General features: G+C 41.9%; 1 protein-coding gene across 3 annotated transcripts in view; it reads right to left on the bottom strand.

Annotated features, from left to right (window-relative positions):
- LOC137379046 (guanine nucleotide-binding protein G(o) subunit alpha) overlaps nucleotides 1-21,115 on the bottom strand; it is a 254,296-nt gene that overhangs the window by 133,138 nt on the left and 100,043 nt on the right. Inside the window, exon 5 of one of the 3 annotated variants that reach the window (XM_068049653.1) lies at nucleotides 18,285-18,292. The exons of the other annotated variants lie outside the window; for them this stretch is intronic. Coding sequence (XP_067905754.1) covers nucleotides 18,285-18,292 — 8 coding nt within the window. The remainder of the gene's footprint in view (nucleotides 1-18,284; nucleotides 18,293-21,115) is intronic. 3 annotated transcript variants of the gene reach the window in all.

Raw genomic sequence — 21,115 nt, 5'->3', positions numbered from 1 at the left:
ACAGCTGGTGCTCAAGGGCCTCTCTGATGCAATTTCCTGTATTCGTAAACCAGTATTTCATGGTAATAGATTTCTAATAGCAGCGTGAAGCACCTACCTGAATTTTCATAATGCATCTCAGGCTTGGTCTCAAAAGGATGCCAAATACTTCCATAGGTCACGGGAGGGAATTGTAAGATTACATAATAAAAATTAAGATTAATGAAGATTATTCTACAATTTTTTTTTTTAAACGATGTACATCGCCCCTCACTGGTAGGCATACACATTTCAACTGCTCTCAATTTAATTAATGGATGATGTACTCAAAACATGTATTTCAATTTAATGGGGATGCTGGTTAATATATCTGGCAAGTTTCAGTCTGATCAGAATTTTAAGGAGTTAGATTTATACCTTCTACTGTGGACTTTCTTAACTATGCCAGTCAAATGTTAGTATCCTGGGTGAGGTAAAGGTAAGTGATATGGATTTTGAACATCTACGTTAGCTGGATGTTGACGTGAGAAGACCTTCATGACCCAAGAGAATGTGCACCCGTAAAGACCATGAGGACAATCCCATCTTTAGTTTAGTTTAGAGATACAGCACTGAAACAGGCCCTTCGGCCCACCGAATCTGTGCCGACCATCAACCACCCATTTATACTAATCCTACACTAATCCCATATTCCTACCACATCCCCACCTGTCCCTATATATTTCCCTACCGCCTACCTATACTAGGGGCAATTTATAATGGCCAATTAACCTATCAACCCGCAAGTCTTTGGCATGTGGGAGGAAACCGGAGCACCTGGAGGAAACCCACGCAGACACAGGGAGAACTTGCAAACTCCACACAGGCAGTACCCAGAATTGAACCCGGGTCACTGGAGCTGTGAGGCTGCGGTGCTAACCACTGCGCCACTGTGCCGCCCTATGGGTTTTTTTTGACTCAAATAATTGTTTATTTGACTGGGTTAGGTTCCATTTGAATACATCATTGACTTACAAGAGAAGCTTGTTTATATAAAAGCGATAAGTGCAAGATTCTCATGACTATTCAATATGGATCAAGCTGTGTTTGTAAAAAGACCTGCCGAAACTGCCATTTCCGCAAAGACAATCAGCAAGGCCGAGCAGCACAGTTTTAGTATGGAGATGAGATTGAGTTTTGCAGCATAACATTTCACAACCTTAAAGCTTCGCCATGCTACTTTTTTTTTTACTTGCTCTTGCGACAGACCAGCTAAGGATGGGCAAATGCCTGTCAACCATATCCCAAGAACCAGTAGAAAATTAAAAAAAAATCCCAATTGGTAACCATGTCAGCCAAATCCTAGTGCCCATAATAATTTGAAAGATCATAAAAAATGCCTTTCGCTGAAACCCACATGATTAACAACTTAAGTTGTTATCAGGGATACTTGAGTATTCAGCAGTTCAGTGTCCTGTTTGTGGCTAAACACCAAATATTAGCAACTTAATTTCTCAACTGCCTCCTATTCTGCTTCAGATAGTCTTGTATTGCCCATGTGAGTGACTGTCCAGCATTGCACACCATACACACTCTTTTATATTGTCATTTCTCCAAGGGCAGCAATCTTTAATCTTTTCTGCAATCTTTTCACTTCATAAAATTTTAACAGCGCAAATACAAAGTGCAATTAATCCACTGTAATGATCAACAAGTTGTGTTCATTCAACTGTGAAATATGACGCTGAGAATTAATATACAACATTAAAACGATCAACACCCTATCCAAGACAGAGTAAAATGTAGAGAACAGTCAGATACAACGAGATGAAATATGGACCAGGTCGAAAAGGAATCCCGAGAGAAGACCCACCCAGCCAAGAAAATCCAACAATTTGGACTGACCACAAACAGCAGATCAACGTCCCCAATCTCAAGTGGCAAACCTCATATGTTTGAAAATGAAGAAGCAAATATCCAAAAGGGAATAACCAACAAAAAAAGAGGCCAAAAAATCAGTACAAAGGAAAGAAGTCATTATAAGGATGTGAGAGCAAGAGATATTCAGCGCAAGTTCAGAGAGCATGCTTAAGAGAGAAGCAAACAAAAAGGGCGACGGAGGGAAAAGAGCAGCTTTCAGAAGCTAGTGCCACATCAAGGGACACAAGTGAAGCACAAACCTCTCTGAACCCAGAAACCTGACTGATCCGCACACTGAATACTGTGGAGCTTATGGTTAGGGAGTTCCGGGGCACTCCTAGTAGTAGCATAGATGGAAAGAAAGAACTTGCACTAATATTGGCCTTTTATAACCTCTGGGCTTTACAAAATCCTACACAGCCAATGAAACACAGCCACTGTTGTAGTGCAAGTATCAAAGTATGCATGGTTCCCAAATAGTTTGGGGAATCAACATGGACCAGCTGCCTGCACCATTTTCCCCTTTCTATTTTCCTTTTGGAAGATACCACATTGGCAAGAAAACCCTGACCGAAATATAAACAGTGCAGTCAATTTGGATTATTAAAAGATAGTGACTGCAGTGTGCAAGTAATATCCTTGACAAGTTTTTTGAAGTGACATCTGAAAACTGATTGCACCTCAAATTCTCCACAACTATCAGAATGCACTGAGTAACAGCATTAATATACAAAGTACCAAGGAATCGGATTTCCTCCATCTCTTCATAACAGTGTCTGAAAACAGCTATTCATTTGGAAATGACAGTTGCCACAATGGGGAAATCTCTTCTCACAATGGACAAATGGCCAGCAAGACAACATGTCTAGCAGATTAAGACAGTGTCAGGGCCATTATATGAAGCATTTTGGCATATATTAGGTAAAGCTGTAGCCTCAACTATGTATGCCATGTTCTATTGGCTGGTAGTCATTTTAAGGTAGCAAAGAGTCTCACAGTAATGCACCACCAGTCCCAGACTGAAGACAACAGTTGATTTAAAAGAATTTATAGTACAGAAACAGATCATTTAGACCAACTGGTCTATGATGAAATCCCACTCTACTTCATTTAACCCTATCAACACATCCTTCTATTCCTTCCTCCCTCGTGTACTTAGCTAGCTTCCCAGTAAATACATCTGCTATTCACCTCATATGTTAGCAAGTTCCACCTTCTAACCACTCTCTGGGAAACGCTTCTCCTGAATTCTTTGCTGGATTTGTTAGTGACTATCTTAATTTATGACCCCTAGTTTTGGACTCCCCCCACAAGTGTAAACATCTGCTCTACATCTACGCTATCAAACTCCTTCATAATTTTAAATATCTGTATTATGCCACCTCTCAGCATTCTCTTTTCCAGAGAAAAGAGCACCAGCCTATTCAGTTTTATCCGATAGGTATAACTTCTCAGTTTTGGTATTGTCCTTATAATTTTTTAGTACTTTCACTAGTGCCTCTATGTCCTTTTTCTACTAAGTTTTAAAGGGCCTGACTTTAACTCCATACAAGTGGGTGGGTTTTGAATGGGTTAAAATCCAGCCCTTTATATCATTGAGGAATGTGTGCCCCTTTGGATCACCATCTCAGCTTCCATTTCCTTATCTTTATCAGTGCAGTTCTGTCCCACATGCTAGCTGGTGTCAAGGTGTTTGGTTAAGTACATGAAATTTAAATTATCTTTAAATATTCTTTGTGCTGTTAGTCTGTGCTTCAAAAGCTCTTACTGCACCATACTAAATCATTCTACTGCAACACACAAGGGATGAGTCTTTTGGCCCAACTCTGAGGCAAAACTAGAGATCTGAAGAGCCCACAAGAATACCAGATCAATCTGCTTTCAAGCAGAATACTTCGACGACACTCTCCTCCATTCAACAGTAAGTGCTAACACCTCTCTGGTTCCAAGGACAGCTTAAGCTTACAGCCAAAACATCAAATCTACTATCATGCTGGTGATAGGCTGTGGAGGCTGTTGGTAACAACCTAGGGCCCACTAGAAATAGATCTGTGGTATCAAGTTCAATTGATTCCCAACAGATAGGAAATAACCTTGGATGGTATCACTCTCATCATCACTAGATCTTGTCAACATGCCAAATTGTGAGCTCATGGTGGAGGAATTGGACACATTGACTGCTACCAGATGTTTCGGTCAGTCCAGATACCATTCAGTTGGGCAAAATAACTAGCATGGTAACATGAGGTTTTTAACAAGTGGTCAGATTGGACACAGCAACCATGACAACATTTTTCTTTTAAAAAAGACCAGGGTCACAAACCATACAGGTTCCAATTGGCACCTGGCACAAGAAACCACCAGCCTGGTTTGTGATTAAAGGAAGCATACATAAGGTCTAGGCGGCTGATGAAAGATGAAGCTTTGAAAGAATATCGGGAATGTAGGACCAATCTGAAACGAGGAATTAAGAGGGCTAAAAGGGGTCATGAAATATCTTTAGCAAACAGGGTTAAGGAAAATCCCAAAGCCTTTTATTCATATATAAGGAGAAAGAGGGTAACTAGAGAAAGGATTGGCCCACTAAAGGACAAAGGAGGAATGTTATGCTTGGACTCAGAGAAAATGGGTGAGATTCTAAACGAGTACTTTGCATCGGTATTCACCGAGGAGAGGGACATGACGGATGTTGAGGTTAGGAACAGATGTTTGATTACTCTAGGTCAAGTCGGCATAAGGAGGGAGGAAGTGTTGGGTATTCTAAAGGGCATTAAGGTGGACAAGTCCCCAGGTCCGGATGGGATCTATCCCAGGTTACTGAGGGAAGCGAGAGAGGAAATAGCTGGGGCCTTAACAGATATCTTTGCAGCATCCTTAAACACGGGTGAGGTCCCGGAGGACTGGAGAATTGCTAATGTTGTCCTCTTGTTTAAGAAGGGTAGCAGGGATAATCCAGGTAATTATAGACCGGTGAGCCTGACGTCAGTGGTAGGGAAGCTGCTGGAGAAGATACTGAGGGATAGGATCTATTCCCATTTGGAAGAAAATGGGCTCATCAGTGATAGGCAACATGGTTTTGTGCAGGGAAGGTCATGTCTTACCAACTTAATAGAATTCTTTGAGGAAGTGACAAAGTTGATTGATGAGGGAAGGGCTGTCGATGTCATATACATGGACTTCAGTAAGGCGTTTGATAAGGTTCCCCATGGCAGGCTGATGGAGAAAGTGAAGGCGCTTGGGGTCCAAGGTGTACTAGCTAGATGGATAAAGAACTGGCTGGGCAACAGGAGACAGAGAGTAGCAGTAGAAGGGAGTTTCTCAAAATGGAGACGTGTGACCAGTGGTGTTCCACAGGGATCCGTGCTGGGACCACTGTTGTTTGTGATATACATTAATGATTTGGAGGAAAGTATAGGTGGACTGATTAGCAAATTTGCAGACGACACTAAGATTGGTGGAGTAGCAGATAGTGAAGGGGACTGTCAGAGAATACAGCAGAATATAGATAGATTGGAGAGTTGGGCAGAGAAATGGCAGATGGAGTTCAATCAGGGCAAATGCGAGGTGATGCATTTTGGAAGATCCAATTCAAGAGTGAACTATACAGTAAATGGAAAAGTCCTGGGGAAAATTGATGTCCAGAGAGATTTGGGTGTTCAGGTCCACTGTTCCCTGAAGGTGGCAACGCAGGTAAATAGAGTGGTCAAGAAGGCATACGGCATGCTTTCCTTCATCGGACGGGGCATTGAGTACAAGAGTTGGCAGGTCATGTTACAGTTGTATAGGACTTTGGTTTGGCCACATTTGGAATACTGCGTACAGTTCTGGTCGCCACATTATCAAAAGGATGTGGATGCTTTGGAGAGGGTGCAGAGGAGGTTCACCAGGATGTTGCCTGGTATGGAGGGCGCTAGCTATGAAGAGAGGATGAGCAGATTAGGATTATTTTCATTAGAAAGACGGAGGTTGAGGGGGGACCTGATTGAGGTGTACAAAATCATGAGAGGTATAGACAGGGTGGATAGCAAGAGGCTTTTTCCCAGAGTGGGGGTTTCAATTACTAGAGGACACGAGTTCAAAGTGAAAGGGGAAAAGTTTAGGGGGGATATGCGTGGAAAGTTCTTTACGCAGAGGGTGGTGGGCACCTGGAACGCATTGCCAGCGGAGGTGGTAGATGCGGGCACGATGGAGTCTTTTAAGATGTATCTAGACAGATACATGAATGGGCAGGAAGAAAAGAGATACAGAACCTTAGAAAATAGGCGACATGTTTAGAGAGAGGATCTGGATCGGCGCAGGCTTGGAGGGCCGAAGGGCCTGTTCCTGTGCTGTAATTATCTTTGTTCTTTGTTTTGTTTTTGTCTCAAATTTCAGGCATGATGCTGTGTGCTTTCATGAATAAGAAAGGCTTGCATTTATATAGCATCTTTTATAACCTCAGATCATCCCAAAGCGCTTTACAGCCAATGAAGTACTTTTGAAGTCTTGTTATTATTGTAATGTAAGAAACACAGCACACATTTTGCACGCCACAAGGTTCCACACACAGCAATGCGATTATGACCAGATAATATATTTTTAAAGTATTGTTGGTTGAGTGAGGGATAAATATTGGCCAGGACACTGGGGATGGCCCTCCTGCTTTACTCTGCAATAGTGTCATGGAATCTTTGACATTCACCCAAGAGGGCAGATGTGGCCTTGGATGAAAATCTCATGCGAAAGAGAACACCTCAATACTGCTGCGCTCCTGCCGTACTGCACTGAGAATGTTAGCCTAGATTTTGTGCTCAAGTCTCTGGAGTGGAACTTGAACCCACAGCCTTCTGAATCAGATGTGAGACTGCTACCAACTGAGTCACAGCTGTTAAGTGAGGCGAGGTGGGATTCTGACACGGACCCAACACGCGGGTTTCCGAACACTGATTTTGACAAGTAAATGTTTTTATTTGGGGAAAAAGAACAGATTTTTCAATGAGTACAGGTGCCCAACTTATAAAACATTCCCCACACCTGTAAACTCCTGGGGTCCAATTTCCCTAAAACTCTTACATTTCAAATGCAGATACTGGGATAACTGATACGCAGAAAATACAAATGGGCCTCTTGTGTTTCCAAAGGGATCAGTGACCTTTATTGGTCATGGATTACAAATCCATTAATTAGTTGAATCCAAATGATTTACATTAGCAACTGCTATTTCTTTAGCATAAAATTTAAAGCTGATTATCTTAAAATAGCAGACAATTCCAAGAAATTAGCATGCTGATCACACTCACCAAAATTACTGTATCGCATCACACAATACTCTAGATGTATCTTATTTAAATATAATAATAGATTTAAAAAGCCTCGCTCCACTGAAAGTTAGCAGAACATGCAGCTGCCCTTTCAGACATTATCTCTTGAAAGTGTTAGAAAGGATTGTAATAATTACACTGCCTCCCATCGACACTGTTTCCGTCTTGCATTGTTACATCTTTAAAAAAAAACATAGCTCATGACTCCAGAAATTTCAGACACAGACAATTTAGTTCCGCAGTTCCTACTGGCACAGCCCACAATTTAAAACTGCTCATAACTGTATACCATTTGGGTCCAAATTGGCAGGAAGGGCTCCAAGTTTCGTTGTGGTAGAAATAAGGCCCTCAACACACTGTTGGAGAAATCAGTGTTCCTACGTGGAGGTATTCAACACTACTGAACAGAAAAAAAGCAAAAGTCAAGGACGCACTAGGTAGTTATCCGAGTACAGTTGATCTGATTTGACAAGTGTGACAGAATTCTGTATGGTGCAGCTACGTGTGCTAGAGGTCAAAACGATGAGAGGGGAAGGTAGCCATTTCACAGTGGCATGGTCAGGTCCACAATGTCTGAATTAGAGCTCAAAGAGCATCTCACTGTCACTGACTTAAAATTCTGAAGTAGGTTGAAATCTTCAAGGTATGTACAGAAACAAACATCCATTCAAAAAGATCCTAAGGATTCTCTCCCCCCTCCCCCACCATTGCAACATCCAATCATTCAAATGATTCCAGGGTTTTTGCCTCCGCTACTATATCTGGCAGTTTATTCTGAGTGCTGATCACTCTTCAAAGAACAAAGAACAGTACAGCACAGGAACAGGCCATTCGGCCCTCCAAGCCTGTGCCGATCTTGATGCCTGCCTAAACTAACACCTTCTGCACTTCCGGGGTCCATATCCCTCTATTCCCTTCCTATTCATGTATTTGTCAAGATGTCTCTTAAACGTCGCTATCGTATCTACTTCCACCACCTCCCCTGGCAGCAAGTTCCAGGCACTCACCACCCTCTGTGTAAAAAACTTGCCTCGCACATCCCCTCTAAACTTTGCCCCTCGCACCTTAAACCTATGTCCCCTAGTAACTGACTCTTCCACCCTAGGAAAAAGCTTCTGACTATCCACTCTGTCCATGCCGCTCATAACTTTGTAAACCTCTATCATGTCGCCTCTCCACGTTCGTCGTTCCAGTGAAAACAATCCGAGTTTTTCCAACCTCTCCTCATAGCTAATGCCCTCCAGACCAGGCAACATCCTGGTAAACCTCCTCTGTACCCTCTCCAAAGCCTCCACGTCCTTCTGGTAGTGTGGCGACCAGAATTGCACGCAATATTCTAAGTGTGGCCTAACTAAGGTTCTGTACAGCTGCAACATGACTTGCCAATTTTTATACTCTATGCCCTGACCGATGAAGGCAAGCATGCCGTATGCCTTCTTGACTACCTTATCCACCTGCGTTGCCACTTTCAGTGACCTGTGGACCTGTACGCCCAGATCTCTCTGCCTGTCAATACTCCTAAGGGTTCTGCCATTTACTATATACCTCCCACCTGCATTAGACCTTCCAAAATGCATTACCTCACATTTGTCCAGATTAAACTCCATGTGCCATTTCTCCGCCCAAGTCTCCAACCGATCTATATCCTGCTGTATCCTCTGACAATCCTCATCATTATCCGCAACTCCACCAACCTTTGTGTCTTCCGCAAACTTACTAATGAGACCAGCTACATTTTCCTCCAAATCATTTATATATACTACAAACAGCAAAGGTCCCAGCACTGATCCCTGCGGAACACCACTAGTCACATCCCTCCATTCAGAAAAACACCCATCCACTGATACCCTCTGTCTTCTATGACCAAGCCAGTTCTGTATCCATCTTGCCAGCTCACCTCTGATCCCGTGTGACTTCACCTTTTGTACCAGTCTGCCATGCGGGACCTTGTCAAAGGCTTTACTAAAGTCCATATATAAAGGATTTCCTGACATCATTCAGACCTAAAATAACCTTCACCTGTGTCCCCTTTTTCACTCCTATTATTTAATTTAAACTCATTTTCTGGATTTATTTTTTCAATTCCCTTCACTATCTTAAAGATCACCTCTCAGACACCTTCTCTGTCGGATGAAAATCCCACTTTTCTCGAATGGAAATGAAAAGTCAGGCGGGTTCTATAAAGGAGGAACATCAAGGTGAAAAATACTCCCTGGAACTCTTTCTGCTTCCCTTTTAGCTATTTCAACATCATTCATGAAGTACATATGTTGCTTATTTCTCCTTGCTCTGAGCAGTATTTTATACCTATCTGCATTGCACTTCATTCACCATTGCTCTGCCCACGTGAAAATCTTGCCCAACTCATTTTGTTCACTGAGCTGCCTCTTCCGATTCCACTGCCTGTTAGGTTGGTAACATCAGCAAGCAAGATTCTTTTGCATTGAATTTTTGAGTCAAACTAATAACTAATTATAGATGAATTCATCATTTTTTAGTATAAAAATAATGAACCACCTTCTTGGCACACCTAGCTTTGCCTTAGGCTAGGAACAATATTTGGCATGACTATACTTCTAATCTAGTCTGCCAATTGCTGCATTCACCTTAAATGTAATCTGACTTCTGGCACAGTTACAATAACTGACAAAAGGTATGATGAATTCATCTATAATTAGCAATTTAACAAAATCTTAACTGATACAAAGTTCTCAGTAAATTACAAGATAAGAATATTCACAAGGGAAGACATGAGGAATGTGTCCTCCCTAACAATAGCCCAAGTAAAATCTGGCACCACTGTTCTGATCCTCTGATATAACACTTCATGAACAATGAAATATATTTCAGTCTCCAGTTGAGTCACTGGGACCCTGAGCTGTACATTGATGGTTAACACATGGTTCCAGGGATGAGGGACTTCAGTTACAAGGACAGATTGGAGACGCTGGAGTTGTTCTCCTTAGAGAAGGTTGAGAGGAAATTCGATTCATGAGGGTCTGGACAGAGTAGAGAGAGAAACTGTTCCCATTGGTGGAAGGGTTGAGAACCAGAGGACACCGACTTAAAGTGATTGACAAAAGAACCATAGCAGACATTGCGTTAAACTTTATGCAGCGAGTGGTTTAAATCTGGAATGCACTACCTGAGAGGGTGGTGCAGGCAGATCAAATCGTGGCTTTACAGGGAATTGGATAATTATTTGAAGAGAAAAGATTTGCAAGGCTACAGGGAAAAGACAGGGGGTTGGGACTAGCTTTGTTGCTCTCACTGAGCACCGGCACAGACACAATCGGCTCAATGGCCTCCTTCGGTGCTGTAACCATTCTATGATTCTATAAGCAAGCTAATAAATGTGTGCCACACTCAGGGCTAATGGCCTTGCATCGTGGAAACCAAACTCCTGAGACTATCATGTCACATGCAAAAACAAAGAGGGATGTGAAGTATAGAGGGTTGCAATGTTTTCAGATGTGATTCTTCGGTTCTTTGCTCATCTATAAATAGGTTTAAGGGACAACCACTCCATTGGAGTATGTGGGAGAGATTGGTGCTGCACTGTGCTCCTGCAGTGAATAACAGATGACCTCATTACCGCACATGCTTCTGAACAATGTGTCCTCAGTGTATCCAGTGGTTCCATTAACTGTTTCAAATTATTGATAGAACATGCCTGTTCTTTAAAAAAAAGAAATAACCCAGAACACTCTACCCGGTTTCTCAATCAAAAATTATACTTTCAACTGTTAAAACCAGGATTGGCAAATCTATAAAAGTGGATCTGTTAATGCTGAGATTTTATTAAGTCATCTGAATGGCAGTGGCAGCTTCTGAACCAGCGATGAGTAAGGCTCAAAGAATCTGGAGATCCAAGACAAGTATGCAAATTCTGAGAGTAAGCAGGATTTCTGCTCAGGGCGAAAATTCCAGCCCAGTAAACAGTTTCAAGGTTAACACATTAATTCAGTGTCAGTAAAAGGACTATAATTATATAAGAATGAATGTGTATGTGTTTGCAAGTGTATCAGATAAGTGAAAGAGTGTGCTTGGATATTCCTGGTACATGGCACGTTGTTATTGTCTCAGTCTCATAAAATACACTTGCTCCTACATCCACTAGGGATCAGGAAGGTCACAATATGAAAATGCCTGCTCACGCGTGACACAGTTTGCTTGATTTATACCACTAATTTTCTGTCACTAATGAGATCCTAAATTAAACCAGACTGCGCCATCCCAGGGAGGTAGTGAAAGAGGAACAGCAGCTTCCCAATAGGGGAAGGTGGAAAAGTTATCATGCAAATCACCTCCAACTGCTCTGGTAGCTCGCCCAGTGGCTAATTACAGAACAGCACTGGCTGATGCATGCCATCAGACTGCTTGCCAATTTTTTGGCCAGGCAAGGGTTGTTAGTTAATACAGTGAGGAGGTGGATAGTATTGAGCGATTCATCAAAAACAAATGGGTGCCTTTTGTTAACCATTGTTGCCACTGACACTGTTCATCAATTAACTGAATGGGATTGGAGATCTTCAATCAAATATCAAAAGCTCTGTACTACTCAATATCCATTTCCTGCTGATAAACCATTACTATAGTTACCGCAGCTAATGGTAGCAATCTGACCTATGAGGCAGAAGGTCTTGGGTTCAAGTCCTACTCCAGAGACTTGAACACAAAATCTAGGCAAACACTCCACTGTCAGAGGTGTTGTCCTTTGGATGAGAGGCCCCGTCTACTCTCTCAAGAGGCTGTGTGCAAATTGACTGCCATATTTCCTACATTATAATGGTGACTACAATTCAATTGGTACTTCATTGGCTTTGGGATGTCCAGAGATTTTCATGATTGACATGCATTTTCCTGTCAGCTTTACTAATTTATTGTATTATCCTTACCTCCTATTATAAATATGGGATCAGTACATAAGTTATCTCTCAGTTGAAAAGATTGTCTACCCTGATCAATGATACTGTTTATGTGCCTGCGGTCTTAGAACGAAAAATGCTTCTCAGATAGGATTCCTCTGAACCAACTTGTTCGTCAGGAAAGTAACCCACACTGAATATCTTAGCCCAAAACATCTGCATTTATGTGTTTGTTAATTATTTTGGTAGAATAGTAGAGCTGCACTAGCCCATTCTTAACTGTGAAATATAATTAATGTCCACATTGCACTGGTAACAAGACCTTGTGTGACTGATTAATAACTGCTGGGGGTTAAGTGACGTTTCAGTACCCTGGACAGAGCACAGCATACTGATACTGATGCTTACAAACAGTTTTTAATTGGTTTCTGGTCAGTCCTTCCCTTGCCTGCTAGTTTTTGATCGAAGATCCTTGTAATGAAGAAAGTCACCAGGGCAGGCTAGAGTGACCGGGGTTGGAGGGGGGGGGGGGGGTGCGGGGAGCACAGTGTCACAACCCATGGGGTGGTGAGGGGAGGGGAGAGACAAAGCTGGCACTTGTGACTGCAAATTGGAGTCCCTGATTTTGAGAGTGACTGAATGAGTGTGTGAGGGACAAAAGGGAAATCCTGTCTGTTGGTCTTGTTTAGATTTTTATACAGGGCAATATCTGTTCACTGGCTCGAGTCAGCTCGCAAGCCTTCAACTGACCTGCTGGACTTTAATTCTTTAATTTGATGACTTGAATAAAGCAGTGAATTTTGAACTCACTCACTGGCCTGGGATTGAGTCAGGTTCTATCAAGGATAACATTTGTTCCATCGCAAATTCTAATCAGCAGGAACCTGTAGATTAGCTGATAATCAAATAACTGACACTACATAGCTTTGCCAGTGGGTATGACCAGGCACTGCATTCGATACTGTGGTCTGGACTTCAGTTAAGCACAAAATGGAAATCTCAAGCAACAGAGTTTGCTTTTGTTTCAGTGTTACTGACAGCTTGTAGTGCCGATCCAACTCTAAACAAGAAATTTTCTTCTATCTCCTCTCCAAGAAATTAACAGGGTCTCTGAACATAGAATCTGAGTCAAGAGGAGCTTCATGGCAGATAGAAGGAGTCAAGATACAGATCAGCCATGATCTAACTGAATGATGGAACAGACTCAAGGGCCTGAATGTCCTGTACCTGTTCTTAGGTTCTGGTTTTAAAATTCCATTCCTTCTACTCTTCATTGGACTGTTCAAAACCTTATTTGCTACTCTGCAGAACTTTTGTCTTTCACCCAAACACATTGACTCTTTCACAACAGCAGAACATTGTCACGAGGGCTGTGAATTCACACTCTTACACTGTTACCATATCTTTAATGCTATCATTCTGCACACGAATAGCATCCAATTTAACTGATGATTGTGAGGTGTTTATTAAAGTCACAAATAAATCAGCTGATGTGACCATCTAGTAAACATGAGCACAAATAATTTTACAGCAATCAAAAGATAAAGTGCCACCAGTGCAAAAACAAATTTAAAGTTAATAAAACTGCACATACGTACATTTCATAACTGCAGTAGAAGCTTATGCCATATTTATCCAGTGAGACAAAAGATGGGAGAAGCTATCCTATCTCACTGTTGCCAAGGTTTTCTGTTCGCAACTCAATCTTTTTTTTTATTCTTTCGTGGTGATGTGGGCGTCGCTGGCCAGGCCAGCATCTATTGCCCACCCCTAATTGCCCTTGAGAAAGGTGGTGGTGAGCCGCCTTCTTGAACTGCTGCAGTCCATCTGGTGTAGGTACACCAACAGTGCTGTTAGGAAGGGAGTTCCAGGATTTTGACTGATATAGTTCCAAGTCAGGATGATGTGTGGTTTGGAGGGAAACTTTCAGGTGGTGGTGATCCTATGTGTCTGCTGCTTTTGTCCTTCTAGGTGGTAGAGATCATGGGCTTGGAAGGTGCTGTCGAAGGAGGCTTGGCGAGTTGCTGCAATGCATCTGCCACTGTGTGCTAGTGATGAAGGGAGTGCATATTTAAGGTGGTGGATATGGTGCCGATCAAGTGGGCTATTTTGTCCTGGATGGTGTCAAGCTTCGAGTGTTGTTGGAGCTGCACCCATCCAAGCAAGTGGAGAGTATTCCATAACACTCCTAACCTTTGCCTTGTAGATGATGGACAGGCTTTGGGGAGTCAGGAGGTGAATTACTGGCCACAGAATTCCCAGCCTCTGACCTGCTCTTGTAACCATGGTACTTATATGACTGGTCCAGTTCAGTTTCTGGTCAATGGTAACCCCCAGGATGTTGATGGTGGGGGCTTCAGTGATGGTAATGCTATTGAATGTCATGGGGAGATGGTTAGATTCTCTCTTGTTGGAGATGGTCATTGCCTGGCACTTGTGTGGTGCAAATGTTACTTGCCACTTATCAGCCCAAGCCTGAATGTTATCCAGATCTTACTGAATGTGGACAGACTGCTTCAGCATCTGTGGATTGGCTAATAGTACTGAACACTGTGCAATCATCGGCAAACATCCCACTTCTAACCTTATGATGAATGGAAGGTCATTGATGAAGCTGCTGAAGATAGCTGGGCTTGGGACACTATCCTGACAAATTCCTGCAGTGATGCCCTGGGGCTTAGTTGTTTGACCTCCAACAACCACAACCATCTTCCTTTGTGCTAGGTACGACTCCAACCAGTGGAGAGCTTTCCCCGATTCCCATTGACTTCAATTTTGCTTGGACTCCTTGATGCCATACTCAGTCAAATGCTGCCTTGATGTTATGGGCAGTCACTCTCACCTCACCTCTAGAATTCAGCTCTTCTGTCCATGTTTGAACCAATGCTGTGATGAGATCTGGAGCTGAGTGGTCCTGGCAGAACCCAAACTCAGTGAGCAGGTTGTTGCTGTGTAAATGCTGCATGATAGCACTGTCAACAAACCTTCCATCACTTTGCTGATAATCAGGAGTAGACTGACGGGGTGGTAATTGGCCAGATTGGACTTGTCCTGATTTTTGTGCATAGGACAAACCGAAGCAATTTTCCACATTGTCAGGTAGATGCCAGTGTTGTAGCTGTATTGGAACATTTGGCTAGGGATGTGGCTAGTTCTGGAGCACAAGTTTTCAGTACTACTGCCAAGATGTTGTCAGGGCCCATTGCCTTTGCAGTATCCAGTGCCTTCAGCTGTTTCCTGATATCACGTGGAGTGAATTGAATTGGCTGAAGACTGGCATCTGTGATTCCAGGGACCTCAGGAGGAGGCCGCGATGGATCATCCACTCAGCTGAAGATGGAGAGTGTGTCCGGGTGAGTGTCTAGATCAAGTGCGGCACTGTTCCCAGGCTTTTCCATTCAATACAGTCTTGACACTTTGTTGTAGTTACATTGGTATAATCAATGATATAATCTTCAGAATGCAATATTCTCTCACTTGTTCAATATTAATATCCTTAGACGAGTTGCAATGTAGATGTTACTCTACCATACCCCAGCAAGGTGCTGAACTCCAAGCCTAGGCAAACATTTGCTGGGAGCTGCAGTAAAACAAAGGCAAATATCCACTTAAAATCCATGACAGCAAACAGGGAGGTGAGAATATCATCCCGATTACCTCAATATATGATTCAAATCCAGTTAATTCAGCTCAAGGTGAAGTAGAATAATCCACTTCAAATCCAGAGTTAAAGGGAGAGTGTTCTACTCCATTCTCCTGCTCAGTACACCATGAGACACCAGAGACCATCACATTCTACGAATCTGGAAAGGATTGATCCAAAGTCCAAGATAAGAGGAAAAGATCTAAAACTGCACTAAGCCACCTCCCCACAGCAACAGGAAGCCTTTAGGGCTTCATTGTTTGGAGTGGACTCAAACCTATACTGCAGAGATAGAAGAACTTCATTATGCACTTCCTGTAATTCCTATTGATATGATTGATATTGGTCCTCAACACCAATAGGCTGTTTCAATCTGATGAAATCCCAGACACCTGGTGGAACTTGGCACATTTTCAATTTACTAACACTTGACATCTTAAAACACAATTCTTTTACTTTTAACTGGTATGACAATCCAAAATAACTTTGTCTATGGTAGTGGTCGTTTCAGCAAATTGTTTAGTAACTTCACAGCAGTTGCAGATGGGAGATGCTTTTCTGTTCATCCAGCCCACCTATCCATGTTTCTAATAACCCCAAAACCCATTTGTTGACATGAACTTTTTTAGTTCCTCCTTGAAACCCATAAAGGTTTATTGTTCTATCACCTGTGCTGGTTTCAAATGTTACCATAAAATGTTCTTCCTGTCTTTCCTATTTTCTTTTGTTGTCCTTGTTTTGTAAATATGGCTCCTTTTGCTTAATTTTGTGTAAGATAAAGTATTGAAAAGAATTGCTGCTGCACAATATGATGATCCAATATTACTTGATGTTTACAGTTGGTTAAAGCATCTGGCACTCCATGAGTTAATCTGCATGGCCTGGGCTTACCCATGGGATTATACTCCAGCAGATATTATTCACCTAAATGCTTTACCAATCCTCTGAAGCCTTACATTTGTGTGCAGTTCTACATAAACACTATTTCCCATCACACCCCCACCCCACCAGTAACTTGTCCAAGAGGCTTTTCTGCCTGTTCGACTCTAGATAGTGAGTGTTGCAGGCTATTTGACTATTGGATATTACAGCTGAGCCCAATCCTGTCCTCATCCCTACATATACACAGTGCACTCTCTTACAAGTGAAGGAAGGGGCATAATGGACTCTAATAGCTCTGGACCTGGTTTGAGATGAGCTGAGATAGCTACTGTGTTAAACAGGCAGATTTCCCGTCACCAAAATGAGGAAGCAAATGACTGTCTCTGATCCACAACTGTTTTATTGACAATTCATAGTTCAGTCCAAACATCAGTTCCCAGTCTTTCCTTCTGGACTAACCCACTGTCCACAGGCAACTCCCCAACTGGCCAAAAACCTAGCCCTTCAATGCAAAACTATAATGAGCATCACCTGCTCTCTATTAACACTGAAATGAGTCCAGTTTAATTAAAGGGACTAGCATTTTCTATATTGCCAACTGGATAGCAATAAGGAGCACAAACCTTAGATTATCCCCCACTTTTTCCCAGGGGCACCAAATCATCAGGCCCCAGTATTGGCCAAGCTGAGATCAGCTAACTCAGCACCGATTGAGCTTCAAACCTGGAACCTTTTGGTTTGTATAGGCTTCATCAGCTGAGTTCATGTATACATCTTATATGGACATCTGATTCCAAGGCATGTGAGGTAGCAAGTATTAAACAGGACAGAGAAACTCAAAGCAGGTTTTTTCCTCTTCCGTTGACATGTGACAGCCTACACGAATGTCTTAAGTAAGGATCAGATATCAAGTTCAGCAATTTACTTTAAATGAAGCTTATGTTACCCTGATCAGTAACATGGCCAGTCTCAGGGATCTCAGTGCAGCTATGACAATCTTTCTGTTAATTACAGTTGTTTCACTGATGCTCTAACGGCATCTCAATTTGGATTAAATTACTGGCATGCCAAGATAGCAAACCATATTGCTATACTTTAAATCAAAACAAAGATATTTTAATTGGCAATTTGTCATAGAAGTAGTAGAATCACAATACATCGGCAGTTCCTGGCTCAACAATACCAGTCGCTCAGGATGGTGTAATTTCAATGATAAATGTGTGACTGGCTGAGTTGATAGCATGTCATAAATGCATACCTGCATGTGGCAAATATGAAATATTTGACTAACAAGGATTTTTTCTTAAAAGAGGTCTTTTTAATTAAAAATTAAATTCTAAAAATTGCAGTGATAACCTGAAATGATCATTTGCAAGTGATTCTTTTTGATGAAGCAAGTTTCAGAAAAGATGCAAGCACTGAACAGTAATAGAAAGAAGTCAGAACTAAGCTAATCAGCTTAAAATGCAGAAACATGAAATACAGATTGGCACGGAGAAAGGGAAGAGAAATCAATAGCAGGAGCTGAATGCAATGCCTATGGTTTGAGAAACTGCTGCACAATTTCCAAGTGAATCTGCTCCTGTGTGACTGTGGTCAAGGGTCCAAACGTAAAAATCCAATTTCAGCCACCAACTCCGAGCTCTCTTTAGATGAGAGAAGGAAAGATAAGGAGTTATTAATAACCTGAAGTGAGAATTAAATTCTCCACACTCCTTCCTCTGCTGGGGTGTGCTGCCAGTAAGCACTGTGAATAGGGACTTATCAGAAGTGTTATCACGTAGGCTCTGCAAAGGGCTACAAACAGAAGACTTTAGATATAACCCAGCACAGGCTTATTTGCAAAAGGCTGTTTAGCATTTGGGCCCAGGTTTTTAAAAGAGTCATGGTATGCAAGATTAAGTTTACATTGACTTATCAGGAAAAAAGGGAGGGAACTACAAGTTCTTTTAATAAGTATTTTTCTTTTAATTTGCCACCTGTCTTTTGGTCACCCAGATCCATAAGATACCCTGACCATTAAGGGCAGACTTGCAACCTATCCCAAGACACTGCAATGCCACTGGCATGCAGCCATTATATGCTGGCAGCCCCAGGAGGGTAACTTAGTCCCCCAACAGTTCCATTCCGAGTGAATACCTTCTGTACACATCTCTAAGTACATCAGTCCTGAGTGAACAACCTCTGAAGTATAGCTAATCACATCACACCAGTCTTCGGGGGATATTCTTTACATAACACCACTTAATACATGACATCTTTCAGATGTCTCAGAACTAGATCCTCTCACCCTTAGCAGGAGCAGAGGGACAGGAGAAGACTGAAAAACGTGGTCACATAGGTATGTTTAGAGGAGGTTTTTGAAGGAGGAGAGTAAAATAGCAAGACAAGTGGTGTGGGAAAAGCATACGAACATAAGAACTAGGAGCAGGAGTAGGCCACTCGGCCCCTCGAGCTTGCTCCGCCATTCAATAAGTTCATGGCTGAACTGATTTCTCCACATTACCACCTACCCCCGATAACCTTTCACCCCCTTGCTTATCAAGAATCTATCTACCTCTTCCTTAAACATACTTAAAGACTCTGCTTCCACCGCCTTTTGAGGCAGAGCGTTCCAAAAATTCACGACCCTTAGAGAAAAAAATTCTCCTCATCTCTGTCTTAAATGGGCAACCCTTTATTTTTCAACAGTGACCCCTGTTTCTAGATTCTCCCACAAGGGGAAACATCCTTTCCACATCCACCCTGTCAAGACCCCTCAGGATCTTACATGTTTCAATCGAGTCCCTCTTACTCTTCTAAATTCCAGCGGGTCCAATCTTTCCTCATAAGATAGCCCGCCCATTCCAGATATCAGTCTAATAAACCTTCCCTGAACTCTTTCCAACGCATTTACATCCTCCCTTAAATAAGCAGACCAATACTGTATACAGCATTCCTGATGTGGTCTCATCAATGCTCTGTACAACTGAAGCATAATCTCCCTACTTTTGTATTCAATTCCCCTCGCAATAAACATAACATTCTATTAGTTTTCCTAATTACGTGCTGTACCTGCATACTAACCTTTTGCAATTCATGCACTAGGACATCCAGATCCCTTTGCATCTCAGAGCTCCACAATCTCTCACAATTTAGATAATATGCTTCTTTGTTATTCTTCCTGCCAAAATGGACAACTTCACATTTTCCCACATTATACTCCATCTGCCAGATCTTTGCCCACTCACTTAACCTTTCTATATCCCTTTGTAGCCTCCTTATGTCCTCGTCACAACCTACTTTCCTACCTATCTTTGTGTCATCAGCAAATTTAGCAACCACACCTTCGGTCCCTTCATCTAAGTCATTTATATAAATTGTAAAAAGTTGAGGCCCCAGTACAGATCCCACTCGTTACATCTTGCCAACCAGAAAATGACCCATTTATGCCTACTCTCAGTTTCCTGTCAGCTAGCCAATCTTCTATCCATGCCAATATGTTATCCCCTACACCATAAGCTTTTATTTTCTGCAATAACCTTTGATGTGGCACCTTATCAAATGCCTTTTGGAAATCTAAGTACAATACACCCACCTGTTCCCCTTCATCCACAGCACATGTAACTCCCTCAAAGAACTCCAATAAATTGGTTAAACATGATTTCCCTATAACAAAACCATGTTGACTCTGCCTGATTACCTTCAATTTTTCTAAGTGCCCTGCTATAACGTCTTTAATAACATCTTCTAATGTTTTCCCTAAGACAAATGTTAAATTAACTGGCCTGTAGTTTCCTGCTTTCTGTCTCCCTCCCTTTTTGAATAAAGGAGTTACATTGGCTATTTTCCAGTCTAGCGGAACCTTCCCTGAATCTAAGGAATTTTGGAAAATTAAAACTAACACATCAACTATCTACTAGCCACTTCTTTTAAGACCCTAGGATGAAGTCCATCAGGACCTGGGGACTTGTGGGCCTGCAGCTCCAACAATTTGTTCAGTACCACTTCCCTGGTGGTTGTAATTTTCTTGAGTTCCTCCCTCCCTTCCATTTCCTGACTTACAGCTAATTCTGGGATGTTACTTGTATCTTCAATAGTGAAGATCGATGCAAAACACCTGTTCAATTCATCTGCCATCTCCTTATTATCCATTATTAATTTTCCAGACTCACTTTCTATAGGACCAACGTTCACTTTGTTAACTCTTTTCTTTTTTAAATATCTATGGAAACTCTTACTATCTGTCTTGATATTTCTAGCTAGCTTTCTCTCGTACTCAAATTTTACCTTCCTTATCAATCTTTTAGTCTTTCTTTACTGTTTTTTATACTCTGTCCAATCTTCTGACCTGCCTCCCATCTTTGCGCAATTATATGCTTTTTCTTTAAGTTTGATACTATCTTTAACTGTTTTAGTTAACCACGGATGGCGAGTCCCCCCTTTGGAATTTTTCTTTCTCATTGGAATGTATCTATTCTGTGTATTCTTCAACTAGGTTACCTCTGCCCATCTCATTTATCCAGTCTATATGTAGGTTAAAATCCCCCATGATTATCGGCGTA

The sequence above is a fragment of the Heterodontus francisci genome, chromosome 17 (assembly GCF_036365525.1).
Source record: "Heterodontus francisci isolate sHetFra1 chromosome 17, sHetFra1.hap1, whole genome shotgun sequence".
Lineage (NCBI taxonomy): Eukaryota > Metazoa > Chordata > Chondrichthyes > Heterodontiformes > Heterodontidae > Heterodontus > Heterodontus francisci.
The sequence above is the reverse complement of the archived record's forward strand: the minus strand, read 5'-3'. Positions and strand labels throughout refer to the sequence as shown.